This window comes from Pistacia vera, unplaced genomic scaffold (assembly GCF_008641045.1).
Source record: "Pistacia vera cultivar Batoury unplaced genomic scaffold, PisVer_v2 Contig1023, whole genome shotgun sequence".
Classification (NCBI taxonomy): Eukaryota; Viridiplantae; Streptophyta; class Magnoliopsida; order Sapindales; family Anacardiaceae; genus Pistacia; species Pistacia vera.
The window spans coordinates 51,299-72,568 of record NW_022195054.1 but is presented as its reverse complement, the minus strand read 5'-3'; the positions used below and the strand labels follow the sequence as shown (position 1 = coordinate 72,568).

The window sequence follows — 21,270 nt, the reverse complement described above, 5'->3', positions numbered from 1 at the left end:
TGTTCTTCTTCTTTTATTCAGTTCAATACCTCCGTACACGTATATCTTCTGAGTTAGCTCAACATTTTTTATGTGCGTTTAATTGATGTCAAAATCTTGCATTAACAATATATATATATATATATATAAAGAGAGAGAGAGAGAGAGAGAGAGAGAGAGAGAGAGCTTAATAACCTAAAAGTTTGAATTTAAAAAAGGAAGAATAGTAGATTTGTACTGGTATATATATATATATATAGTTTAATAACCGTAGAAGTTTGAATTTAAAAAAAGGAAGAATGGTAGATTTGTCTGGTTTGTAAGTTGTAACATTCAAGGAAGCAGTGGGTTGGTAAATTTGAATCATTTGATCTGCACTGCAGTGGGTCGGTAGATTTGATCTGCACTGGGCACCGCACTGGTTTGGTAACGTTCCATTTTAATATAGATAATCTTTAATCTAATTTTATTAATATATTGGGCGTAAAGGCCACGCTATTCTTAAAAACCTGGCCACCAAGCACTATTCATTTCCTCAAATCTTAAGCGCAACAGATCAACAAACTGTTTCAGGTAATTTCTTATTTTTTTATTCTTTTAAGCGGTTATTTATTATATTTATTTTCCAAGTTATGTTTCAGTGTTATTCTTGTGCTCTGTTTCTGTGATGGGGCTGATTTAGGATGGATTGGTGACTTAATTATATAAAATCATGGATGATTATTGGAACAAAGTTGTTGAAAACCCAAAAAGAAAAGAAAAAACAAGAATCTATTTATTCATATTTGTGTATACATACCATTAGAATTTCTTATTTGAGATTATGATTCCAAATGATATTATTATAATATTATTTCTATATAATGCATTTGACTATTTATATTTATTTCTCTATTGATTTTTTATTATATCAGTTTATATAAAAATCTTTACAAAATTTGACTGTATATACATGCCTAACATTATTGTATAATATTAGAACAAGGTGAGAATATACGGTCCTAGATAACAGTTTCTTGAATTTGAGGGCAAAAAACATGGTTTATTAATAGTAACCATGCATTGACTTGACATATGAATGACGTTAACAATAACCATTTATGAAGAGAGTGTGGAAGAAAGGAATGGAGATAATTTGAGATTCGAGAAAGAAAAGTAAATAAATACATAAATAACAGGACAATAATGGGAATGAAGTGGGGTTTGTTAAAAAAATTGAATCTATTCTGAATTTTTAATGGTTTATTTAGAATTGGAGATTGTTACTAGATATATGATGGGTGAATGTTTTAAAATCTAAACTATTTCTGAAATGATATGGGTTCTTTTTATTGTTGAAATAAATTTCTAAATTTATACCAAGTTGAAATTCGATGTTATGGTTAGCTTCCATACGGGATTGAATTTTCGTGTAAATATCTTATAGCTAAAGATCGTTACAAATTGAATTTTAAACTTAGGTCCACGAATTGAATTTGGGAGATTTCTGAATACATAATCCAATTACAAATTCGGGTTCGAAAATCGTTTCCCCATATTTTTGGATTATAAAAAATTGGAGTTCAAAGTCAATGCATAACCATAATTACTTGAGCTACTCTGTCAAGTAATGATGTTGCTATTTCTTGGTGCCAAAACTTGAGCATGAAACCGTGTGCAACCTGTTTGTAGAAATGTCCACAAGACTTATCCCTCAAGTTAACTGTTTATAAGGTGTGAAGGGTATGCTCAATGCAGCCTTAACATCCTCTAAACTGTTTATAATTCATACATATGTTTCAACTTCATTCAATCTGTTACATACGAAGAGGGATTAGAATGTAACAGATATCATGTATGGTTTCGCTTATTTTGTTGTAATCTTTTACTTTGTATTGTAGGCATTAAAGTTACTTGTTGCAAAGGTTGCTTGGGTTGAGAATGGAGCTACCTATAACTCAACCTGATGATTGGCATCTTCACCTTCGAGATGGTGACCTTCTTAAAGCTGTTGTTCCACACAGGTTATCTTACTTCAAGGAGCATTGTTCTTAAATGTGTTAATGCCATTTTGAGTGAATATGAACTTATCTTTATTTACTAATTACTTATATCCACATATAGTGCAAGTCATTTTGGAAGAGCGATTGTGATGCCGAATTTGAAACCTCCCATCACTACAACAGATGCTGCTGTGGCTTATCGTGAATCCATCTTGAAAGCTCTGCCAGCCGATAGCAAGTTCACTCCACTAATGACACTTTATTTGACTGATACCACTAGTCGTGATGAGATCAAGCTTGCTAGTAAGTCCAACTTACTATTTGCTCTGTTTGTAAGCCTAATGTTATAGATTTGGAGATTACAAGTTTGTTTGTTTCAATCAGTTTTTAATTCAATTCAGATGTGGATTCGATGAAAGTATGTTTAAGGATATTTGCGTTAATTGATATAGCCTCTTTCATCTTTGTTCACTTCGAACTTGAAATTTTTTGATAGGGTAGTGCATCTATCATTGATGCAATAGATTAAGGGGAATCTTAAAACTAAATTCTTTTTAATTAGAATTCTCCTTTTCAGAGTATGAAAATAACATACAAATTTATATGTAATCACTCTTTGGGGTTGATGGTTAGCATTCGTTTGATTTTCAAATCGCTTAAAATTCAATGGTGGAGGATAAACTTCTTATGTTCATTATGAGGAGGATGCATAGGGTTGTTACTTGGTAATCGGAATTTGGGGGCTTTCTGACGAAATTATAATACTTCATGATAGTGTTTCTTCTTTCATCTATTGCGTACTTATGGTGTAATCAAATCTTAAAGTGGTAATGATGATTTGGATCACTTTGACAGGAAAAAGTGGGATTATATTTGCTGTGAAGTTGTACCCTGCAGGTGCTACAACAAATTCTCAAGATGGTGTTACCGATCTATTTGGCAAATGCCTACCAGTGCTTGAGGAGATGGCCGAGCAGAATATGCCTTTGCTGGTAATTTTAATACATCAGACACTAAACTATATTTTGATGACACTTTCGTTTCAACCTGAGTTACCTTATGAAGACTCTGGTTAGCATTTTTAATATGTTAATGTTTTAGACAAAAAGACTGGTTAAAACGTCCAAATGGAAAACTTCTAAATACAGTTGGTGACTTAACTCCATATCTTGTTGACCTACCTATAAACCATAAATGGGTAGATTGCTTCATGCAAGCCTGAGAAGGCTTTGCATTATTTCACCATGGCGTTTTTCTTCTTATTATCTTTTACCCATTTGAAGATGTCTTCCACCTGAATATTTCATGTGCATTTGCTATTTCATTTTTAGGTTCATGGGGAGGTTACAGATCCTAATGTTGACATATTTGATCGTGAGAAAGTCTTCATTGACACTGTTTTACAACCTTTGATCCAAAGGCTTCCAAGATTAAAGATTGTGATGGAGCACATAACTACTTTGGATGCGGTTAAGTTTGTTGAATCTTGCAAAGAAGGTATGCTAAAATTGCTTTCATTGAGAAGTTTTGCCTCTCAACTTTAATTTTCTTTTGAAAGAGAATGTCTCTTCACCTGATTGAATTTTCAGATCTAGACATTTGTCTAACTTGATTATGTATCACAGGATTTGTGGCAGCCACTGTTACTCCACAGCATCTTGTTCTGAACAGAAATGCTATCTTCCAAGGAGGATTGCAGCCACATAATTACTGCCTTCCAGTACTCAAAAGAGAGACTCACAGTATGCTCCATTCAACATCTCCTACAGCCCTGCAAATTAACTCAATTTCTCATATATGCATTGTTGACCTTGAAGTTTTTTTTCTTCTTAATTATATTTTGTTTGCTTTTGTTGAGGTAATGAACTTCTTGGTTATTAATTTGGACTCCATCAAATCAGGATATAGTTATGACATTACAAGTTTGCATAGTTTCATTGCAAATGGCAAACACACTCGTGTCATTTGTCTGACATTCCTAGCAAGGTTGACATGATGTTATCAGAATGGTCTAACTCTGCAATGTGTTTCAGAGACAGATATAGCAACTTTGACATATGAACTTGATAATGAAATATCATTTTGGTTTTTCCATGTCAGAGTAATAAGAGTAAATGCCTGATAAATAATTAAGAGGCGATTCTACACTAATTTAGGGGCTGAATCATGTATAGAAAATATACTGCAGAGTGCTTTGTTCCACCAACTTGTAATTTTCTGATGGACCACTGGTTTGTACTACTATTTTGTATTCTCTTAATAGAAACATAATTTTTTTAATTTCTCATATAAAAAAGGGGTCCAGCAAGAATCATTGTTTATAAATTGTTTATGTGTTGAATAATAAAAACTATAGTATGAGAACATATCAACTTCTTATTTCTTTTTAATTCTTTCTCCACAATCTCATGCTCTTGTTTCTTATCTAGGGCAGGCTATTGTTTCAGCTGTGACTAGTGGAAGTAAAAGATTTTTCCTTGGAACTGATAGTGCTCCTCATGAGAGAAGAAAAAAAGAATGTCCTTGTGGATGTGCTGGTGTTTACAATGCTCCCGTTGCACTGTCACTATATGCCAAGGTCTTTGAAGAGGTAAAGTTTTTAATTATTTGTTGCTTGCCAGATTCCCTTATATGATCAACTTTTTTCCTTTTTATTAGTTTAATTCATACAATTGAGGAAAATTCAATTAGTACCAACCCCCTGCCCAATCTTCAAAATGCGTGTTGTGACTAGATGCATTTCAATCCTTTTCATGAATGCCTTGAGGAGTTTTGATACTTGGTCTTATCTCGATGAGGACTATATCACACTTCTGGCTACTATAGGTGCTTGCTATACAGAAAATTTATCAGTACCTTGTAAGTGTAGATTGAATGAAGAAGATAACAGAAAATACAAAAATACAAAAAAATAAAAAGAATTGAGCTTTGCTCAGACTCGTTACGATTAGAGCCCTGTTTTGGCTTGTTTTTGTGCAGATCCACAGTGTCTTAGGCTATTTATAATGCGAAATCATTTTGGCAGACTACATAAACCCACACTATCAACCTTCAGCATAACATATAAGTTGAGGTTGACAGTCGCTATCTAGCATACTCTCATTCATGCTTATGTTGTAATATTTATGCGCAAAGGTTGGTGTGCATTTATTTCAATCCGTGGACAAAGTGCTTTGCAGAATGTCATTTTTCAGTACCCCTGATTGCTTTGCTTAATTAGGATAATAAACAGTGTTTCTAATGTATGGCCTTCACAATGCATATTTCGATTGTTGCAAACCGCTTTTATTTTCCCATGCTTGCCGGTGACTTCTGTGTTAAAATACGCAATCTTCTTATCACCTCCTTGAACTGGTTTGTGATTGCTTTAGATGGGTGCACTCGACAAGTTAGAGGCATTTACAAGTTTCAATGGGGCAGACTTCTATGACCTTCCTCGGAACACATCAAAGATAAAATTGAGCAAAACTTCATGGCAGGTACCTGAGGCTTTCTCATTTTCATTTGGCAATATCATTCCAATGTTTGCTGGCAAAATCCTTGAATGGCAGCCAGCTTTAATTTAATTTTCACATCACATATTGCAATAATACATGATGATTTTTTTTTTTTTTTTGCTCATCTTTTATGCTATTCTGCTTCACAGAACCAATTGTATTAGGAAATCCTTGAATGCATCAGATTGTTTCCTCATCCTTGAATGCATCAGATTGTTTGCTCATAAACAGAGAGAAGCAAATGAATTTTGATACACTAATAAGTTTATTATTCATCATTCAATGCGTTCAGCTCAATATTGTTGAGATTAAAGCATTGGTTCAAGAGTCTTATGTATATCATACGCCAGTTTGAAATAATTTTTGAGCCGTTGGATTCATGCATTTGAATGGTTAAGATTGCATCTAAGTTGTGTTGTTTCCGAGATACATTAACTAATAAAATACATTGAATCTTAACCGTTTAAAGTGCTTTCATCTAGCCACTCAAAAATATTGTTGAAATTCTTGGTAAGACATATCATAATTATGCATGGAATTATGATTGGACTTGTAATTTTGCAATTTGCAACAAGGCACTCACTTAGACAAAGTTATGAGCTATCAATAGAATCAAGTCACGTTAGCCACACGTCATTTTTGCACCACCCAACTTGTCTTATAACTAGAAAGTTAAAACAAAATTGGAGGCAATTAAATTCTCAATCAATTGAAAATAATATCGAAATGGGAGGAACACTAAATTCTCTATCAATTGAATGACTTATGTAGCTTCTTTCTCTTGAAGGGTTAGTGTCTTTGTTGCTAGAATAATACTATGTGCACTAATCAATGTGTACTAATCCAAGTATTAATATTGAAAATTTAAAATTCTCCCTCAAAACAAAATTCAAAATTTCAATGTTAGTATTTGGATTAGTACATATTGGTTAGTGCACATAGCATTACTCTTATTGTTATAATGATCTGACAAACAAAGCAATGTATACAAAGTATATTATAAAATAAATAAGTTTGTATACAAATTGATGTGATATAAAGTTAATGGAAGAGTGGTGTAAAAATGAGGATGAATGACAACAACAATAAACGAGTGATGCTACTACTACATCAGTAAGAGAAATTTATGTTTAACCCCAAGGGAATGACCTGGCAGTTAAGGAAGTTTGCTAATTTCCTTGAGTTCTAACCTTGGGGTTACTTATCACAATAATAGTGGCTTATTTGGTCTTTTTTGGGTTTGTACGGTTTTCAATAGACCTCGGGAATTAATTGAGGTGTACACAAGCAGACAGATACATGGGTTACAAAAAAAAAAAAAAAAAAAAAAATGAAAGAAAGAAATTTATGTGAGATAATCTCACAACCTCACTCTGGTGAGACCTTTAAAGAAAACCACTGCATGTTAGTTTATAAAACCACTCGTTAGATTGGTGGTTATTATGATGTGGATGGTGGGTATTGACAAATTATGGTAACAATCTGATGAAAGAGAAATTAAACACAACACCCGGTTACAATATATATATGTGTGTGTGTGTGTGTGTGTGTGTGGAGATACAAATATAGGAGGTGATTTTGACACAATAGAGGTATCTAGCTAGGTGAGACATTGGTCAAATTTGGTACCACATCTTCAGGAGATTGTGAGGGTGAGTGTGGGTCAATAAGAGCTAGCTTTTAAAATAAAAAATGAATAATTTCCAATATACTAAATAAAATCTAACATTAATTTCTATTATTATCAATGGAAGCAAGCAATGAATAGGACCTTCAGAAATGGAAGCAAGCAATAAATAAGACCTTGAGAACTTATTGTGGCTTCTGGATTATGAATGAACACATAGAGCTCTTCTAACAACTCTTCAACATTATCATTATGAGGAGGAATGTTGGTTGCCATGCCAACCTATAAAACATAAAATGATTTGACATAAAAAAAAATTTACTCATACCTCCAATATACACTATTCATGAGAGAAAACAACATGAACAATGAAAATCGAACAAAAATGTATAACAAAGGAAAAAATTGTTAGATTAAGTCACTGCAATCTTAGAAGAACCATTCCACAATAGATCAACATTTACTTGCAATAAGATCAAATACAATGCATAAATATATTAATGATGATTTGAAGCATGCAAATTATAAATGATTATGAAACAAGAAATAACAGTTATAGTATCTAACTCTAAATCTGCTCAACAGCATTGCTTCAGCTAGTGGTTGCACAACAAAAAATTAAAGAAAACAAATGATCTTTAAGAACTTTAATCAAAGAAGGTAGAACTGTGAAGCAAAAATGATTCACAGGAACAAACAATTATGTTTTTGAATAATCAACCTACAGAGAAAGACTGAACTAATGTTTCTTAAAGGCTGAATTAATGTTTCTTAAATGATTAACTATTTAAGGCTTTTAAGTGTTAAGTAGTAGTCTCATGACTTATCTTTGACATTAATTTAATTTCTATTCCCGTCAATAACATTTCTTCATGAAGTGGCTACTATCAAACTGAGATTTATTTACAAACCCATCAAAGTTAAAAATGAGCTAACAATAAAACAATGTAAATTTGCTTCTCGCATTTGTATTGCCGATAAACCCCAATGGTTTATAAGTTTATTTAAGGTCAGATTATTGTAACTTGAAAGTTTGATTTAAAGTTCTACAAACCCCAATGGTTTAGAAGTTTATTTAATTGGCAAATTAAAAGCTATATTTCAACTTCAATCAGTTCCACTTCATTAACTGGTGAATCAAGATACAAGGATTGGTAGAAATTTATGTCTCGTTTTGGATAAAAATTTAAGATACAATTTATCAAATCATGCATTATTTCAGTTAAAGAAAAACATCTTTAGTAAAAAAAATTCATCCAAGTAGAACAACATAAGTTCAAATGAGCTAAAATTATAATACATACTCCAGTTTGCACATAGTATAACACATGGCTAGGGCTATTCAACGAGGTGAGCCGCTTGCAAGCCGGCTCGGCTCGAGTATGGCTCTCCTCGTGTGGAATCGAGTGGCTTGGCTCGATTCGTGAGAGAGCACAAGCCGAGTTTGAGCATGCCTTGGCTCGGTTTGTTAGGCTTGCGAGCCAAGCCATGCTCGAATTATTAGGGGCATTTTAGGGGTTTTATAAAGTATGGGGGATTCAACTAAAATTTTCAAAACAAAAAGTTTGCAAAAATGACAAAGAACCACTGATGTTAAAATCCCTAAAAACAAAAGGAAGAGAAAAGGAGCCATTAGAGAGAGAGCAAAGAAGCGAAAGCAAATGAGTAATAAGTAACAAAAAGAGAAGAGGACGATAGGTTAAAAAGAAAAGAAAGGGGTTAGGGGAAAGTTAAAAGAAAATAAGGTGAATTTTCTTTTCAATTTGGAACATGAGTTTTGTTACCAAGCGAGAGATCATGGAGCAGAAGAAAATAAAAAACCTAAATCAAAAGGGCGGTAAGAATACCTTCAAAGTTGGTGGAGAGAGAAAGAAAGAGAAACAAGAGCCACTAGAGAGAGAGAAAAGAAGAGAGCAAATGAGTAATAAATGAGAGAGAGAGAGAGAGAGAGAAAAGAAATGAGTAATAAATGAGAGAGGGAGAGAGAGAAAAGAAGAGAAAGGAAAGGTGTAATAAATTGGAGAGAGAAGAATCTACTCTGGATTTAAAAAAAAAATTGCATTTTTTTTATTTTATTGGCTCGCGAGCCAGCTCTCACTCAGCTCGTTAAGCTGGCTCACGAGCCATACTCGAAATCCTTTTCTCTTTTCACGAGCTAATCCGAGCCAAAAAATCAGCATCTCGGCTCGAACTCAAATTCTCCTCCCTTTTCACGAGCTGAGCTCGTTAAGCCAAAAACTCAGCTTGGCTCGACTCGAAAACAGCCCTACACATGGCAGCAAGAGGATATGTTATAAAATAATCAATTTTTATATTAGTAACCGCAAATAGTAAATATATTTAATACAAAACAATATACAAAATGTTAATAAAATAGAACAACAATACAACATAATTAACAATACCAACAATGTGATCACGTGTAGAAGATCCTTCATAATGATAGGAAGAGATCCGGTAAATAATACAACCTTAGGATGAATGCTGAGGCTTGTGCAAAACACATTTTCCTTAAAACAGATTCTCCTCCTTCACTCGGGTGCACAAGGATTTGAGCAACATCTGTTTCCTAGGATACAACGATAGATGAATAGCAAGAGAATGACAACTCTTCTATTCTAACGAACTGAATCAAGCCTTAACTCTAACAAAGGAAAACCTTAAGAAAAACTAGAGAGAAAATAAGAGATTAAAAGAGCTCTCAATTTTTGTGTGTTAAGAATGAGAGGAAAAAACACCATTTTATACTACTCAAGGTGGGCAAAACATTGAATTCCACCATTATTTTCAACGTTTTCACTTTTCAACTTTAAAACCTCCTCCATTTATCCACTAACCTTTCACCTTCCAAATTCCCAACTTACATCACCACATCTCATTTCATTCAATTTAATTCATAAATTCCAACAATCCCTCACATGAATATATCTGACACATCTAGACATAAGACACAGTGATGGAGTTCAAACGGTTGGACCTGCATAGGATAGGTAGGTGTTACCCTTTTAACCTTCCCATGTGAAAGTATGTTTAATTTACTGATTGATTAGTAGACATGATGTCCTTGAACTGATTTGTCATTTATGTAAATGATGACATACTTCACAGAGGAATCCTCCTTGACATTATTCAGTTCTCATTATTATGTTTGTTTTGGCCATGAACATACCCCTGATTCTGCGAGAAGTTCTTAAGAATTGAGCCATATACAATTCCCTTTAGAAGCCGCCCTACTTCTTTCTCACATAGGTGATCTCTTTAAGAGTAACCCGCATTACTCTGCTCGGAAACTCGACACATAAGAATCATTAAAAGCTTTTGCTTAACCTTATTCCTTACGAGCATCACTGTTTCATTTAATCATAGGAACAAACTGAGAAAAAAATCTTATAGTGATCTATCCAAGTCTTTATAATTAAGTTGTCTCTTTGAACCTAAATCTTGGGATCTCCAGTCAATTAGGTTGAGTTTCCATTATATCAATCTATTATTTCATGGGCTTTAGTCCCATTCTTCTCGATGATTTTTCAACAACCTCTCTATTTAACCATTTGGTTAGCGGATCCGCTAAATTATCTTTTGACTTCACATAATCAATAGAGATAATTCCAGTTGAGAGTAGTTGTCTAATGGTATTATCTTGACGATGTATATGTCTAGACTTACCATTATACATATTGCTTTGTGCCCTTCCAATTGCAGATTGATTATCACAATGAATGCAGATTGCTGGCACAGGCTTTGGCCACTTTGGAATATTCTCTAAGAATTGTCGTAACCATTCAGCCTCTTCACCACACTTATCCAAAGCAATAAATTTAAATTCTATAGTGGATCTAGTGATAACAGTTTGTTTAGAGGATTTCCATGATATAGTTGTACCTCCTAGTGTGAACACATATCCATTAGTAGATTTTGAGTCTTTTATATCAGATATCCAGTTTGCGTCACTGTATCCTTCTAGCACATCTGGATATCTAGTAAAGTGCAGTCCATAACTACGAGTATACTGTAAATACCTAAGTATTCTTATTATTGCTTTCCAATGATTAGCTCTAGGATTACTCGTGTATCTACTTAGTTTACTAATTGTGTAAGCTATGTCTGGTCTAGTACAACTCATTAAGTATATCAGACTTCTTATAATTCTTGAATACTCTACTTGAGAAATACTCTCTCATTTATTCTTCAATAGATGTTAACTAGATCTAAAGGTGCTCTAGCCAAGCTAAAATCATCTTTATTAAATTTTTCAAGAATTTTATCCACATAAAGCGATTGACTTAAAATAAGCCCATCCGAAGTTCTTGAAATTTTAATTCCTAATATTACATCAGCCAAACCCATATATTTCATGTCAAATCTTGAATTCAACATATCTTTGGTAGCTTTGATCATCTTATCATTACTACCGACAATGAGCATGTCATCAACATAAAGACATAAAATGACATAACCATCATTCATTTCTTTGACGTAGACACATTTGTCACATTCATTGATTTTGAAGCCACTAGCCATCATAGAACTATCAAATTTTACATGCCATTGTTTTGGTGCTTGCTTTAATTCATATAAAGACTTGACCAATTTACAAACTTTCTTTTCTTGCCTTGGGGCAGAAAAACCCTTGGGTTGTTCCATGTAGATTTCTTCTTCCAAATCTCTATTAAGAAAAGTTGTTTTTACATCAAGTTGATGTACTTTTAGATTTCGCATAGATGCAATCACGAGTATCATCCTAATGAAATTTATTCTCGTCACAAAAGAATATGTATCAAAGTAATCTAGGCCTTTTTTTTGCTTGTATCCCTTAATTACAAGTTTAGCCTTGTACTTGTCAATTGAACCATCTACTTTCTTTTTCCTCTTGAAAATCCATTTGGACCCTAGAGGTTTACATCCCAGAGGAAGATCGATTAGTTCCCATGTATGATTTTGCAGGATGGAGTCAACTTTTCTTAATAGCCTCTTTCCAAAAAGGTTCTTTTAAAGATCTCATAGCTTCTTCAAATGTTTGAGGTTCATCTTCTAACAGATAAGTTAAAAAATCTAGACCAAAAGATTTTATTGTCCTTGCTTTTTTGCTACGTCTAGGTCCATTTTTAACCTCTTAACTATTTTCAACCATACTCTCATGTGTTCGTTTAAACGAACTTGATCCTTCTTTGGATCTACATGGAAATACATGTTCTAAAAAAGATGCATTTCTAGATTCCATTATCATGTTCTTGTGAATGTTTGGGATTTTGGACTCATGCACAAGAAATCGATAAGCACTACTATTATGTGCATACCCAATGAAGATGCAATGAACTATTTTTGGACCTATTTTCACCTTCTTTGGTGTTGATAATGATACTTTGACAAGACACCCTCACACTCGCAAGTATTTATAGGAAAGTTTCCTTCCTTTCTATAATTCATAAGGGGTTTTGTCTTACTTTTTCTAGGGTACCTTATTTAAAAGATAATTGGTCGACAACACAGCTTGCCCCCATATGTTCTAAGACGACATAGAACTTATTTGCATTGCATTCATCATTACTTTCAAAGTATAATTTTTTTGCTCAGGAATTCTATTTGACTGAGGCGAATAAGGTGCTGTGGTTTCGTGTATAATTTCGTGTTATGCACAAAAATCACGGAACGGTGATTTAGACTCACCACCTCGATCACTTCGTAACACCTTTATCTTTTTATTGAGTTGATTCTCAACTTCATTCTTATAAAGAATAAACTTATCAATAGCTTCATCTTTGCTTTTTAGCTAATGCACATAAAATGTATCTTGTGCTATCATTAACAAAAGTAATAAAATATTTATTGCCACCCCCACTATAAATGAAATCAAGAGAATTTGTGATTCTTTCAATATTATTAAATGGTGACCTTGTCAATTTTGCCTCAACACAAGTTTCACACTCATGTTTGGAATCGATTTGGAAAATAGGTATGTGATTTAAGTTAATTAATTTACGCAAAGTATTATAATTAAGGTGTTCGAGTCTACCATGCCACACATAGGAAGACTCAAGCAAATAAGCAGAAGAAATTCTCTTATTAATACTTTCAGGTTTAATAACACAAACATTGAGCTTAAACAACCCATCACTCACATAACCCTTTCCAACATACATTCCATTCTTTGACAAAACTACTTTGTCTGACTTAAGAACTATATGGAAACCATGCTTGTTCAACAAACAACCACACACCATGTTCTTACGGATTTTTGGCACATACAGAACATTGTTTAGAGTTAGCTCTTTCCCAGATGTCATCTTTAAGACCACCCTTCCATGGCCTTCAATCTCAGAAGTAGTTGAGTTTCCCATGTACAACTTTTCCTCATTCTCATTTGGTTCGAAGGAATTAAAAAGTCCTTTGTCTAAGCAGACATGCCGAGTGGCTCCAATGTCAAGCCACCATTCTCTTAGGTTAGACCCAACCAGATTCACTTCTGAAACCACCACATAGAAACTTATGTCAGAGACATACTGAATAATATTCTCCATAACATTTGCCTCTTTGATTTTGTTCCTCCTTGGCAATCTACAATCAAAAGCTTTTTGACCCATCTTGTCACAATTAAAACAATTGCCTTGGAACTTTTGTGGCTTCCTAGAGATGCCTCCTTTTGGCCCCAGCTTGGCCTTTTTCCCTATGTTTTTAAAATTAGAACTCTGACCATGCTCCACAACATTTGCTTTTACTACTACAGGAATAAACCCTCATTTTTCAAAACTTCTATTGTTTTCTTCAATCCAAAGTCTAACAATGATTTCTTCAAGGTTCATCTCCTTTCGCTTGTGCTTAAGATAGTTCTTGAAATCTTTCCATGTGGGAGGTAGCTTCTCAATAATAGTAGCTACTTGGAAAGTTTCATTTAATGCCATCCCTTTAGAATGAATTTCATGTAATATCATTTGGATCTTTTGCACTTGACTGATGACAGCTTTTGAGTCCACCATTTTATAATCGAGGAATCATCCCACCATAAATTTTTTGGACCCAACATCCTCAGTTTTATATTTACGGTCTAAAGACTCCTATAATTCTTTGGCCGTTTTCTTCAAAGCGTACACACTGTACAATGAATCTGTCAGAAAATTCATGACATAATTTCGGCATAAAAATTCAGAATGTTTCCAAGCATCAACAACACTGATAACTTGAACATCGTACTCGTCTTCTTTGAGTGTAAGAGCATCCTCAGTCAAGAATCTTGCAAGATTCAAGGTGGTCAGATAGAAAACATCTTTTGTTACCACCTATTTGAATGCATTCCATCGAATTTTTTCAGTTTTTTCGCATGGTTCATAGGAATAGAGACCGGTGCCACATGAGTTGGTGTGGTAGCCACAGCTTGGGTCAGCACATCATCGGGGTTTGATTCAGATGTCATTTTCTGAAAAATTCAAATCAAAAAATTATTATGTGAATTTTTGAACAATAGTCAATAAATAATTCCCAGGAAACACTGAAGGGATCATAAACGGTCCCTCTTAAAATCCAGTCTCCTTAGACAAAATTTCTCTAAATCGTACTGTTCAAATTTCACCACCAGACTTTTACTGCACAAGGACGACAACCTTTGGGAAGATCAGTATCCAATGTTTTCAACAGAATAAAATACGGTTACTAACAAAATCGAATATGTTTTGAGATTGTTATAAAATAATCAATTTTTATATTAGCAACTGCAAATAGTAAATATATTGAATACAAAACAATATAACTAAATGTCAATAAAATAAAATAATAATACCATAAAATTAACAATACCAATAATGTGATCACGTGTAGAAGATCATTCAAAATGACACGAAGAGATTCGGTAAAGAATACAACCTTATAATGAATGTCGAGGCCTATGTAACACACAATTTTCTAAAAACAGATTCGCCTCCTTCACCCGAGTGCACAAGGATTTGAGCAACGTTTGTTTCCTAGGATACAATGACAGATGAATAGCAAGAGAAGTACCACTATTCTATTCTAACGAATTGAATTAAGCTTTAACTCCAACAAAGGAAAACCTTAAGAAAAACTAGAGAGAAAACAAGAAATTGAAAGAGCTCTCAATTTTTCTGTGTTAAGAATGAGAGGAAAAACACATTTTTATACCACTCAAGGTGGGATAAACATTGAATTCCACCATTATTTTAAACCTTCTCACTTTCCAACTTTAAAACCTCGATCCTCCATTAATCCACTAACGTTTCACCTTTCAAATTCCCAACTTACATCACCACATCTCATTTCATTCAAGTTAATTAATAAATTCCAACAGGATATGCATCAATTGAACCAAAATTCCCATACCCTTGAATTAATGGATATCTTTAAGAGAAATCTTACAAAAAAGATCATGTAGTGAATTTCACATAAATGAGAGAAGAGATTTACATTTTCTCTCATTTTTCCCAGAAAAAATAGAAAAGGAGAGAATATTATTGATTTGAGAAGAAAAATTAAAAAGACTGAACAAGTTTTCCAAAAATGATAGGATCTAAAGGATCACAAAAAGGGTCTTAAACATAGTTGTTGAGCAGCTCCATAATATAAGCAATCGAACTCAATCCCACAAAAAAATGGATGGAGTTCAATATTGTATTTAGTTTTTTTTTTTTTTTTTTTTTTTTTTTTTTTTTTTTTCACAAATGAAAATAAGAAGTTTGGTTTTGTGTTTTTAAAATTTAAAAATATGTTCATTACCATCTTCCGAAAACAGTCTTTGAAAATGAAAGCATTTTCACTGGAAATAATAAATAATGAATTTTAGAATAAATTATAAAATTTTAAATCTGATGTGTGAAAAATAAATGAAGGTATAAATTATTCAATTTTGAGCCTGATACAAACTATTCAATATTCATAATTTTAAAAATAAATGACCTACATTTAGAAGAAAAAGAAGAAAAAAGCCTCAATCAATTACCAACCATTTAGCAGCATCTTCAAATGTTTGTTTGATGCAATCAATGGAATCCATAATTCTCAGCCTCACAAATATACTACAACAATATACATATATAGCTATGAAAATTAGCTACAAAAAGGAAAACTGTAGCAAATACATATTTACAGCTACAAAAGTCAATATTTATAGCTAATTGAAATAATTTTAGTGATAAGATTTCCTCCCTCGAAGCTAATATTTATCTCTTGCTTTAACTTAATAAAATCGTGACAATAACTAGTCATTTAGCTACAGTGTATTAGCTATGGTAAAACATTGTAACTAGTTAATGTATTTAGCTATAAACATTTTATTTACATTGATTGTAACTAGTTAATGTATTTAGCTATAAACATTTTATTTACATTGCATATAGTATCATTATTAGCTACAAGTTTAACTATATAGCTATTATTTGTGCATTAGTTATAAAATATTGAAATTTATAGCTAATTAAAATATCTAGCTATACAAATTTTATTTTCATAGTAGTAACAATATTTTAGTATCATTATTAGCTACTAGTTTAAATATATAGCTAATATGTGCGTATTAGCTATAAATTATAAGGATTGTAGCAAATAAAGAATGTGAAAATTAATTTGCTACAATCCTTATAGTATGTAGCTCCCGGTCAATAGTAAATTAGAACCTTTAACCAGTAGCTAACTTAAAAGAACTCTTCAAAGATCTAAAAGTGTGAGCTTTTGTAAAATAAAATTTTATTTTAGAGGATCTATGAGGTATTTGTCTTTTCTATGGTGATTTAAAACTAATACTTTATGAAATATAGATGATTTTAGGTATGAGATATGAGATATTATGAGAATTGGTAATGCTACATATTTGTATATATGGATTTGTATGTATGTTTTAGATGATGATGATGATAGCATTAATAATATTAATAATATTTGAGAATGACAATGTTTGTTTATTGTTAATTATATATAGAAAATGCAAGAAAATAGAAAAAACAAATTAAATCATATAAAATATGGTTAAAATTATAGGAGATATGATACAAATTAAATCATATGAAATACTGCAAAATTACCTTCTTAAATTTTTTTTCATTGTTTATATGTTTGGTTTAATACTTTCACAAAAATTTTCATACAATGGTACAAGACTATTGTAAAAAAATAAAGTAAGAAGAAGAGATACCGGAGATGGCAATAGCAACAACTGGAACATCGATAGCTTATTTAATACCTATTTAAATTGAAGTTGGTAGTAATGACATTGAATCATTCATATTTTGTAAAAAAATTAAGTTATTAGGATGAAGGATTTTATGAGTAGACAACTATTTGGTTGAAAATGACTTTATTAATGTTTTATTTTTTATATTAGATTTTTTCTTATGACGTCATTTTATCTATTTAATATTAAAATATTTCTTTAAATTTGTAATTATTATTAAATTTGTTAATTATAGCAATATTTAATACACTTAATTTTAATCAAAGCAATAAATTATAAATTCTCGATATAAATTATTTGTTCCATTGCAAATAATTATAATATTTAGCTACAAATTATATATAAAAAAAATTATATCTATTTTAGTAATTTTTAAAGATGATAAAATTGTAATTAAGTTGAGAAAAGCAAGAGTGTGTTAGAGATTGTTGTAGCTTAAAAATAATCAATTAAGTTTTAAGCTTCAACAATAAAAGTATTTAGTAAACAACTTTTAAAACGGATCAGGTTTGAAGATGATTAAGGAATAATATGATTTATAAAAGGATTATAGCAAGCTATTTGGCCACAAAAAGCTGCAAAACATTCGATCGCCTGTTGTGGCCAAATGGCTAGTCAGAATCTAGTGAAACCACCAGACTTTAACAAATCAGTTCATGCTGGTCCTTATAGGACTAGCTGCAACACCGACATGGCTTGGCAGTGATTGCTTGATTTCGATAGTTTATTGTCAAATTCCAATAGTTTTTCTACTGATTTTTTTTTTAACTATTTGATTTAATAAATTTTAATTAAGATAAATTATTTTAGTATATTTTGTAATATTTATTAAATATATATTATGATTATACATATATTTTAATGAGTAAAATATATCATTTTAAGGGCTAGTTTGGGATTATTGTAACTATAAGTTTAATTAGTTTATCCTAAAGTTTAAAAATAATCATAACTGTGTTTGGTAAATTTATTTTTTGAAATTGTCGTGAGTTTCAAAAGCTATATACTGTATTTGTGTTTGGTAAATTAGATTTTCATATTAGCAATATTATATGTGGAATGACCAAAAAGTAAATATTCTTTCTTAGATTAATTTTTTTTCCTAACCCTATAATTCCCCAAAATAATGCTAAATAAATAATGACCAAAAAGTATGTGTAATGACCATGTCACTTATGTGCCACCTCACTTCCCAAAAATAAAGAATTTTTTTCCTAACCCTATAATTCAAATCCTAAATTTTTTCCCATTGCTGCCCTTCCTGAAAACCATTATTCCATATCGAGGAAAGGCGTAACCAACGGAAGGGAAGTTTCTCACCCTGTCCCCGACATTGTTCTCCGACGATGTCCCCTGGGCAAAAGGGGCCACTATTCTCTTTCTTTCTTCCGTTGTTCCGATAAGGACAAATGAGTTGCTTCGTCTCCTCCTACTATTTACGCAATTCTTTGTCTTTGTTTTTGATCATGTTAGGCGAAAGATAGTTGTAGAGGAGTGGCTGTGAAACGGCGATTCCCCTTTTGGGAATTCAAGTGAAAGAGGAAGCCAAAAAGCCATATGGTGCAGGAGGCAGATTTTTGTAAAAAAAGGGTTGATTACTTGGATTGGTTCTCGCGTCCCTGTGCCCAAAAGGATGGGCGAGTTCGGTTCAAGTGTTCATTGATCAGGTGAATCTTGTCACCTTGATGTGGTATTCTCAGGGGTGTTCACCACTTTGGTCTCCTCCGCCACCGTTCTCTACTCGTCCATCAACGACCTCCTTAGGGGAAATTCCGGCCTTCTTCTTTTCCTTTCCCTATCCCCCTTCATCCGTACATTCATATTTCTTATGTCTCTCTCTTTTATTTTTAAATTCTGATTAATTTTGTTAATAATGATTTCAATTGTTGATATTAGTTTTCATTTGGTTGCTAAGATGTTTACTACAATAATCTGAAAACTGATGCATTCTTGTCCCAATTTATGCTCTAGGATTGTCTTCTTTGTCCTACAGGATTTGCAGCCAATATGGCTGTGATGGTAGCAACTGGAAGCATTGCCTCACTCCTGGCTGTTGGTGATAAACCTTTGAAAAATGAAAAAATTGCCATATTTTCTGATGCACTAAACCATGCGTCTATAACTGATGGTATTCGTCTTGTTGGGAGAACAAAAAGTGCAGAACCTTTTATCTATAAACACTATGACATGTCCCATCTCAAGGCACTGTTGTAAGCATTTCACTTCTCTCTTAAAGTATTCCATATATTAGTTTTTGTTCCATCCCATTGTTCTTGTCACTGTAATGGATTTGTGTTATGACAGATCAAGTTGCATAATGAAGAAAAAAATTGTCGTGACTAGCAGGTTGTCATCTTTTCTTAATTCCTTCCTTTAATACTATAGCTTTTGTCTTCCCTTTGGTTATATAACTAACGAAATAGATATAGTTATCACAAATATTCAGAGTCTGATGCTTGTTCTAGGATGTCATTCTTTTTTTTTTTTTTTTTTCCTTTACTTCTACTTTTTCTCCATATACTAGGCAACCAATAAGCAATAAGATTTATTGTTGGGACAGACATAATTAATTTCAAAGGGCACCCATTTAATCCAACTATAGATTGCTTAAAAATATGTGTTAGATATTTGTAGGACCATTTTGAGGGAGAGCTAAAGGAAACTTGGATGGTATATTGGACTTTAGCTTATTTAGTGATCTTGCGGAAAATTGTAAGATGAACATTTGGATCTCCAAAATATTAAGGTGTAAGCCTCAAGCAGCCACAAGGTTTAAGCATGAGTTGAGTTAAAATAACTCCATTTATGAATGTGTTATACCTTGGATATTTTGCATCTTGTCTATGAAACCTTACTGTTCTGTGGTTCACAGTTAGTCTTTTGGAAATATTTGTTAGGTATTTTGGTAATATACCATATGTTTGATAGATTGCTGGTCTTACCTTGTTTATATGTTGTGTTATTTATTTATTTTTTAATGTTTTTACTGCTGAAAATCCTGATTTTTTAACTTTTAGCATATTTTCTGATGATGGCTTAATTCTCTTCTTTCTACAGCTTGTTTAGAATGGATTGAGACATTGCACCAATGGTTGAACTTGTGAAGCTTCGCAAGAGTATGGCTTTTTGTTAGTCTTAGATTATGTATCATTAAACATAATTATCATGCAATTTGCATTCCACTTTTATTCTCTGCACTCAGCCAAACAGTCAAACTGAATATTCATTTTTATTATTAATTTAAATAATTATTAATTAATATTTCCTTTTTGTAGGTAAATTAAAACGATGCCGCAAAATGCTTGGTTTGGGCAGACAAGTACTAAATACTTATCCCAATTTGTATTGGTAGGAGGCACATTTATCTTATTACTTTCTCAGTGCATACACACAGTCACACACTTGAGTAACAACAAGATTGAAGAAGAGCTCAAGGCGAAGATGTCTTCACTGGACGAAAAATACACCATGGAACCCGAGGAAGTCGTTCATGAACTACTGATTTATAGTAGACTCTCATCATCACCTATTGAGATTCCTGAAAACAACATCTTATTGGAACCTTCCAAGAAAGGGCAGCGTTGGAATGAGCTTAAGAGTAGAGGGCTGCTCAAGTGGTAGTAATGACAATGAAACATTCATATTTTGTAAAAAAAATTAGTTGATAACATTTTAAATTACTAGGATGAATGATTTTACGAGTAGACAATTATTTGGTTGAAAATGATTTTATTAATGTTTTATTTTTTATATTAGATTTTTTTTTTATGATGTCATATCATCTATTTAATATAAAAATATTGCTATAAATTTGTAATTATTATTAAATTTGTTAATTATAGCAATATTTAATACACTTAATTTTAATCGAAGCAATAAATTATAAATTATTTTTTCCATTGCAAATAATTATAAACTTTAGCTACAAATCAATAGTATTCATAACAAGTAATTTCAATATTTAGCTATTAACACATATCCATAGCAATATCTTTCCATATATAGTTATGACTT

General features: G+C 32.3%; 1 protein-coding gene across 3 annotated transcripts; it reads left to right on the top strand.

Moving 5' to 3' along the window:
- Positions 1-384: 384 nt before the first annotated feature.
- Positions 385-5,571, top strand: LOC116122649 (dihydroorotase, mitochondrial-like). Of its 3 annotated transcripts, none has more exons than XM_031408477.1 (8): positions 385-552; positions 1,860-1,982; positions 2,083-2,264; positions 2,817-2,953; positions 3,293-3,458; positions 3,587-3,703; positions 4,391-4,551; positions 5,333-5,571. In XM_031408477.1, the coding sequence occupies exons 2-8, from the start codon at positions 1,900-1,902 to the stop codon at positions 5,525-5,527; spliced, it is 1,041 nt and encodes a 346-aa protein (XP_031264337.1). In that variant the 5' UTR covers positions 385-552; positions 1,860-1,899; the 3' UTR covers positions 5,528-5,571. The 3 variants fall into 3 exon arrangements, with proteins under 3 accessions (XP_031264337.1, XP_031264346.1, XP_031264353.1); XM_031408486.1 differs by lacking the exon at positions 385-552 and adding an exon at positions 1,149-1,692; XM_031408493.1 differs by lacking the exon at positions 385-552 and adding an exon at positions 1,149-1,701.
- Positions 5,572-21,270: the final 15,699 nt, after the last annotated feature.

Coding starts and splice junctions, on each gene's coding strand:
- LOC116122649 (XM_031408477.1), top strand. CDS start 1,900: ATGGAGCTACCTATAACTCAACCTGATGATTGGCATCTTCACCTTCGA. Junction 2,954..3,292: donor AGCAGAATATGCCTTTGCTG/GTAATTTTAATA, acceptor TTTCATTTTTAG/GTTCATGGGGAGGTTACAGA. Junction 4,552..5,332: donor ATGCCAAGGTCTTTGAAGAG/GTAAAGTTTTTA, acceptor TGATTGCTTTAG/ATGGGTGCACTCGACAAGTT.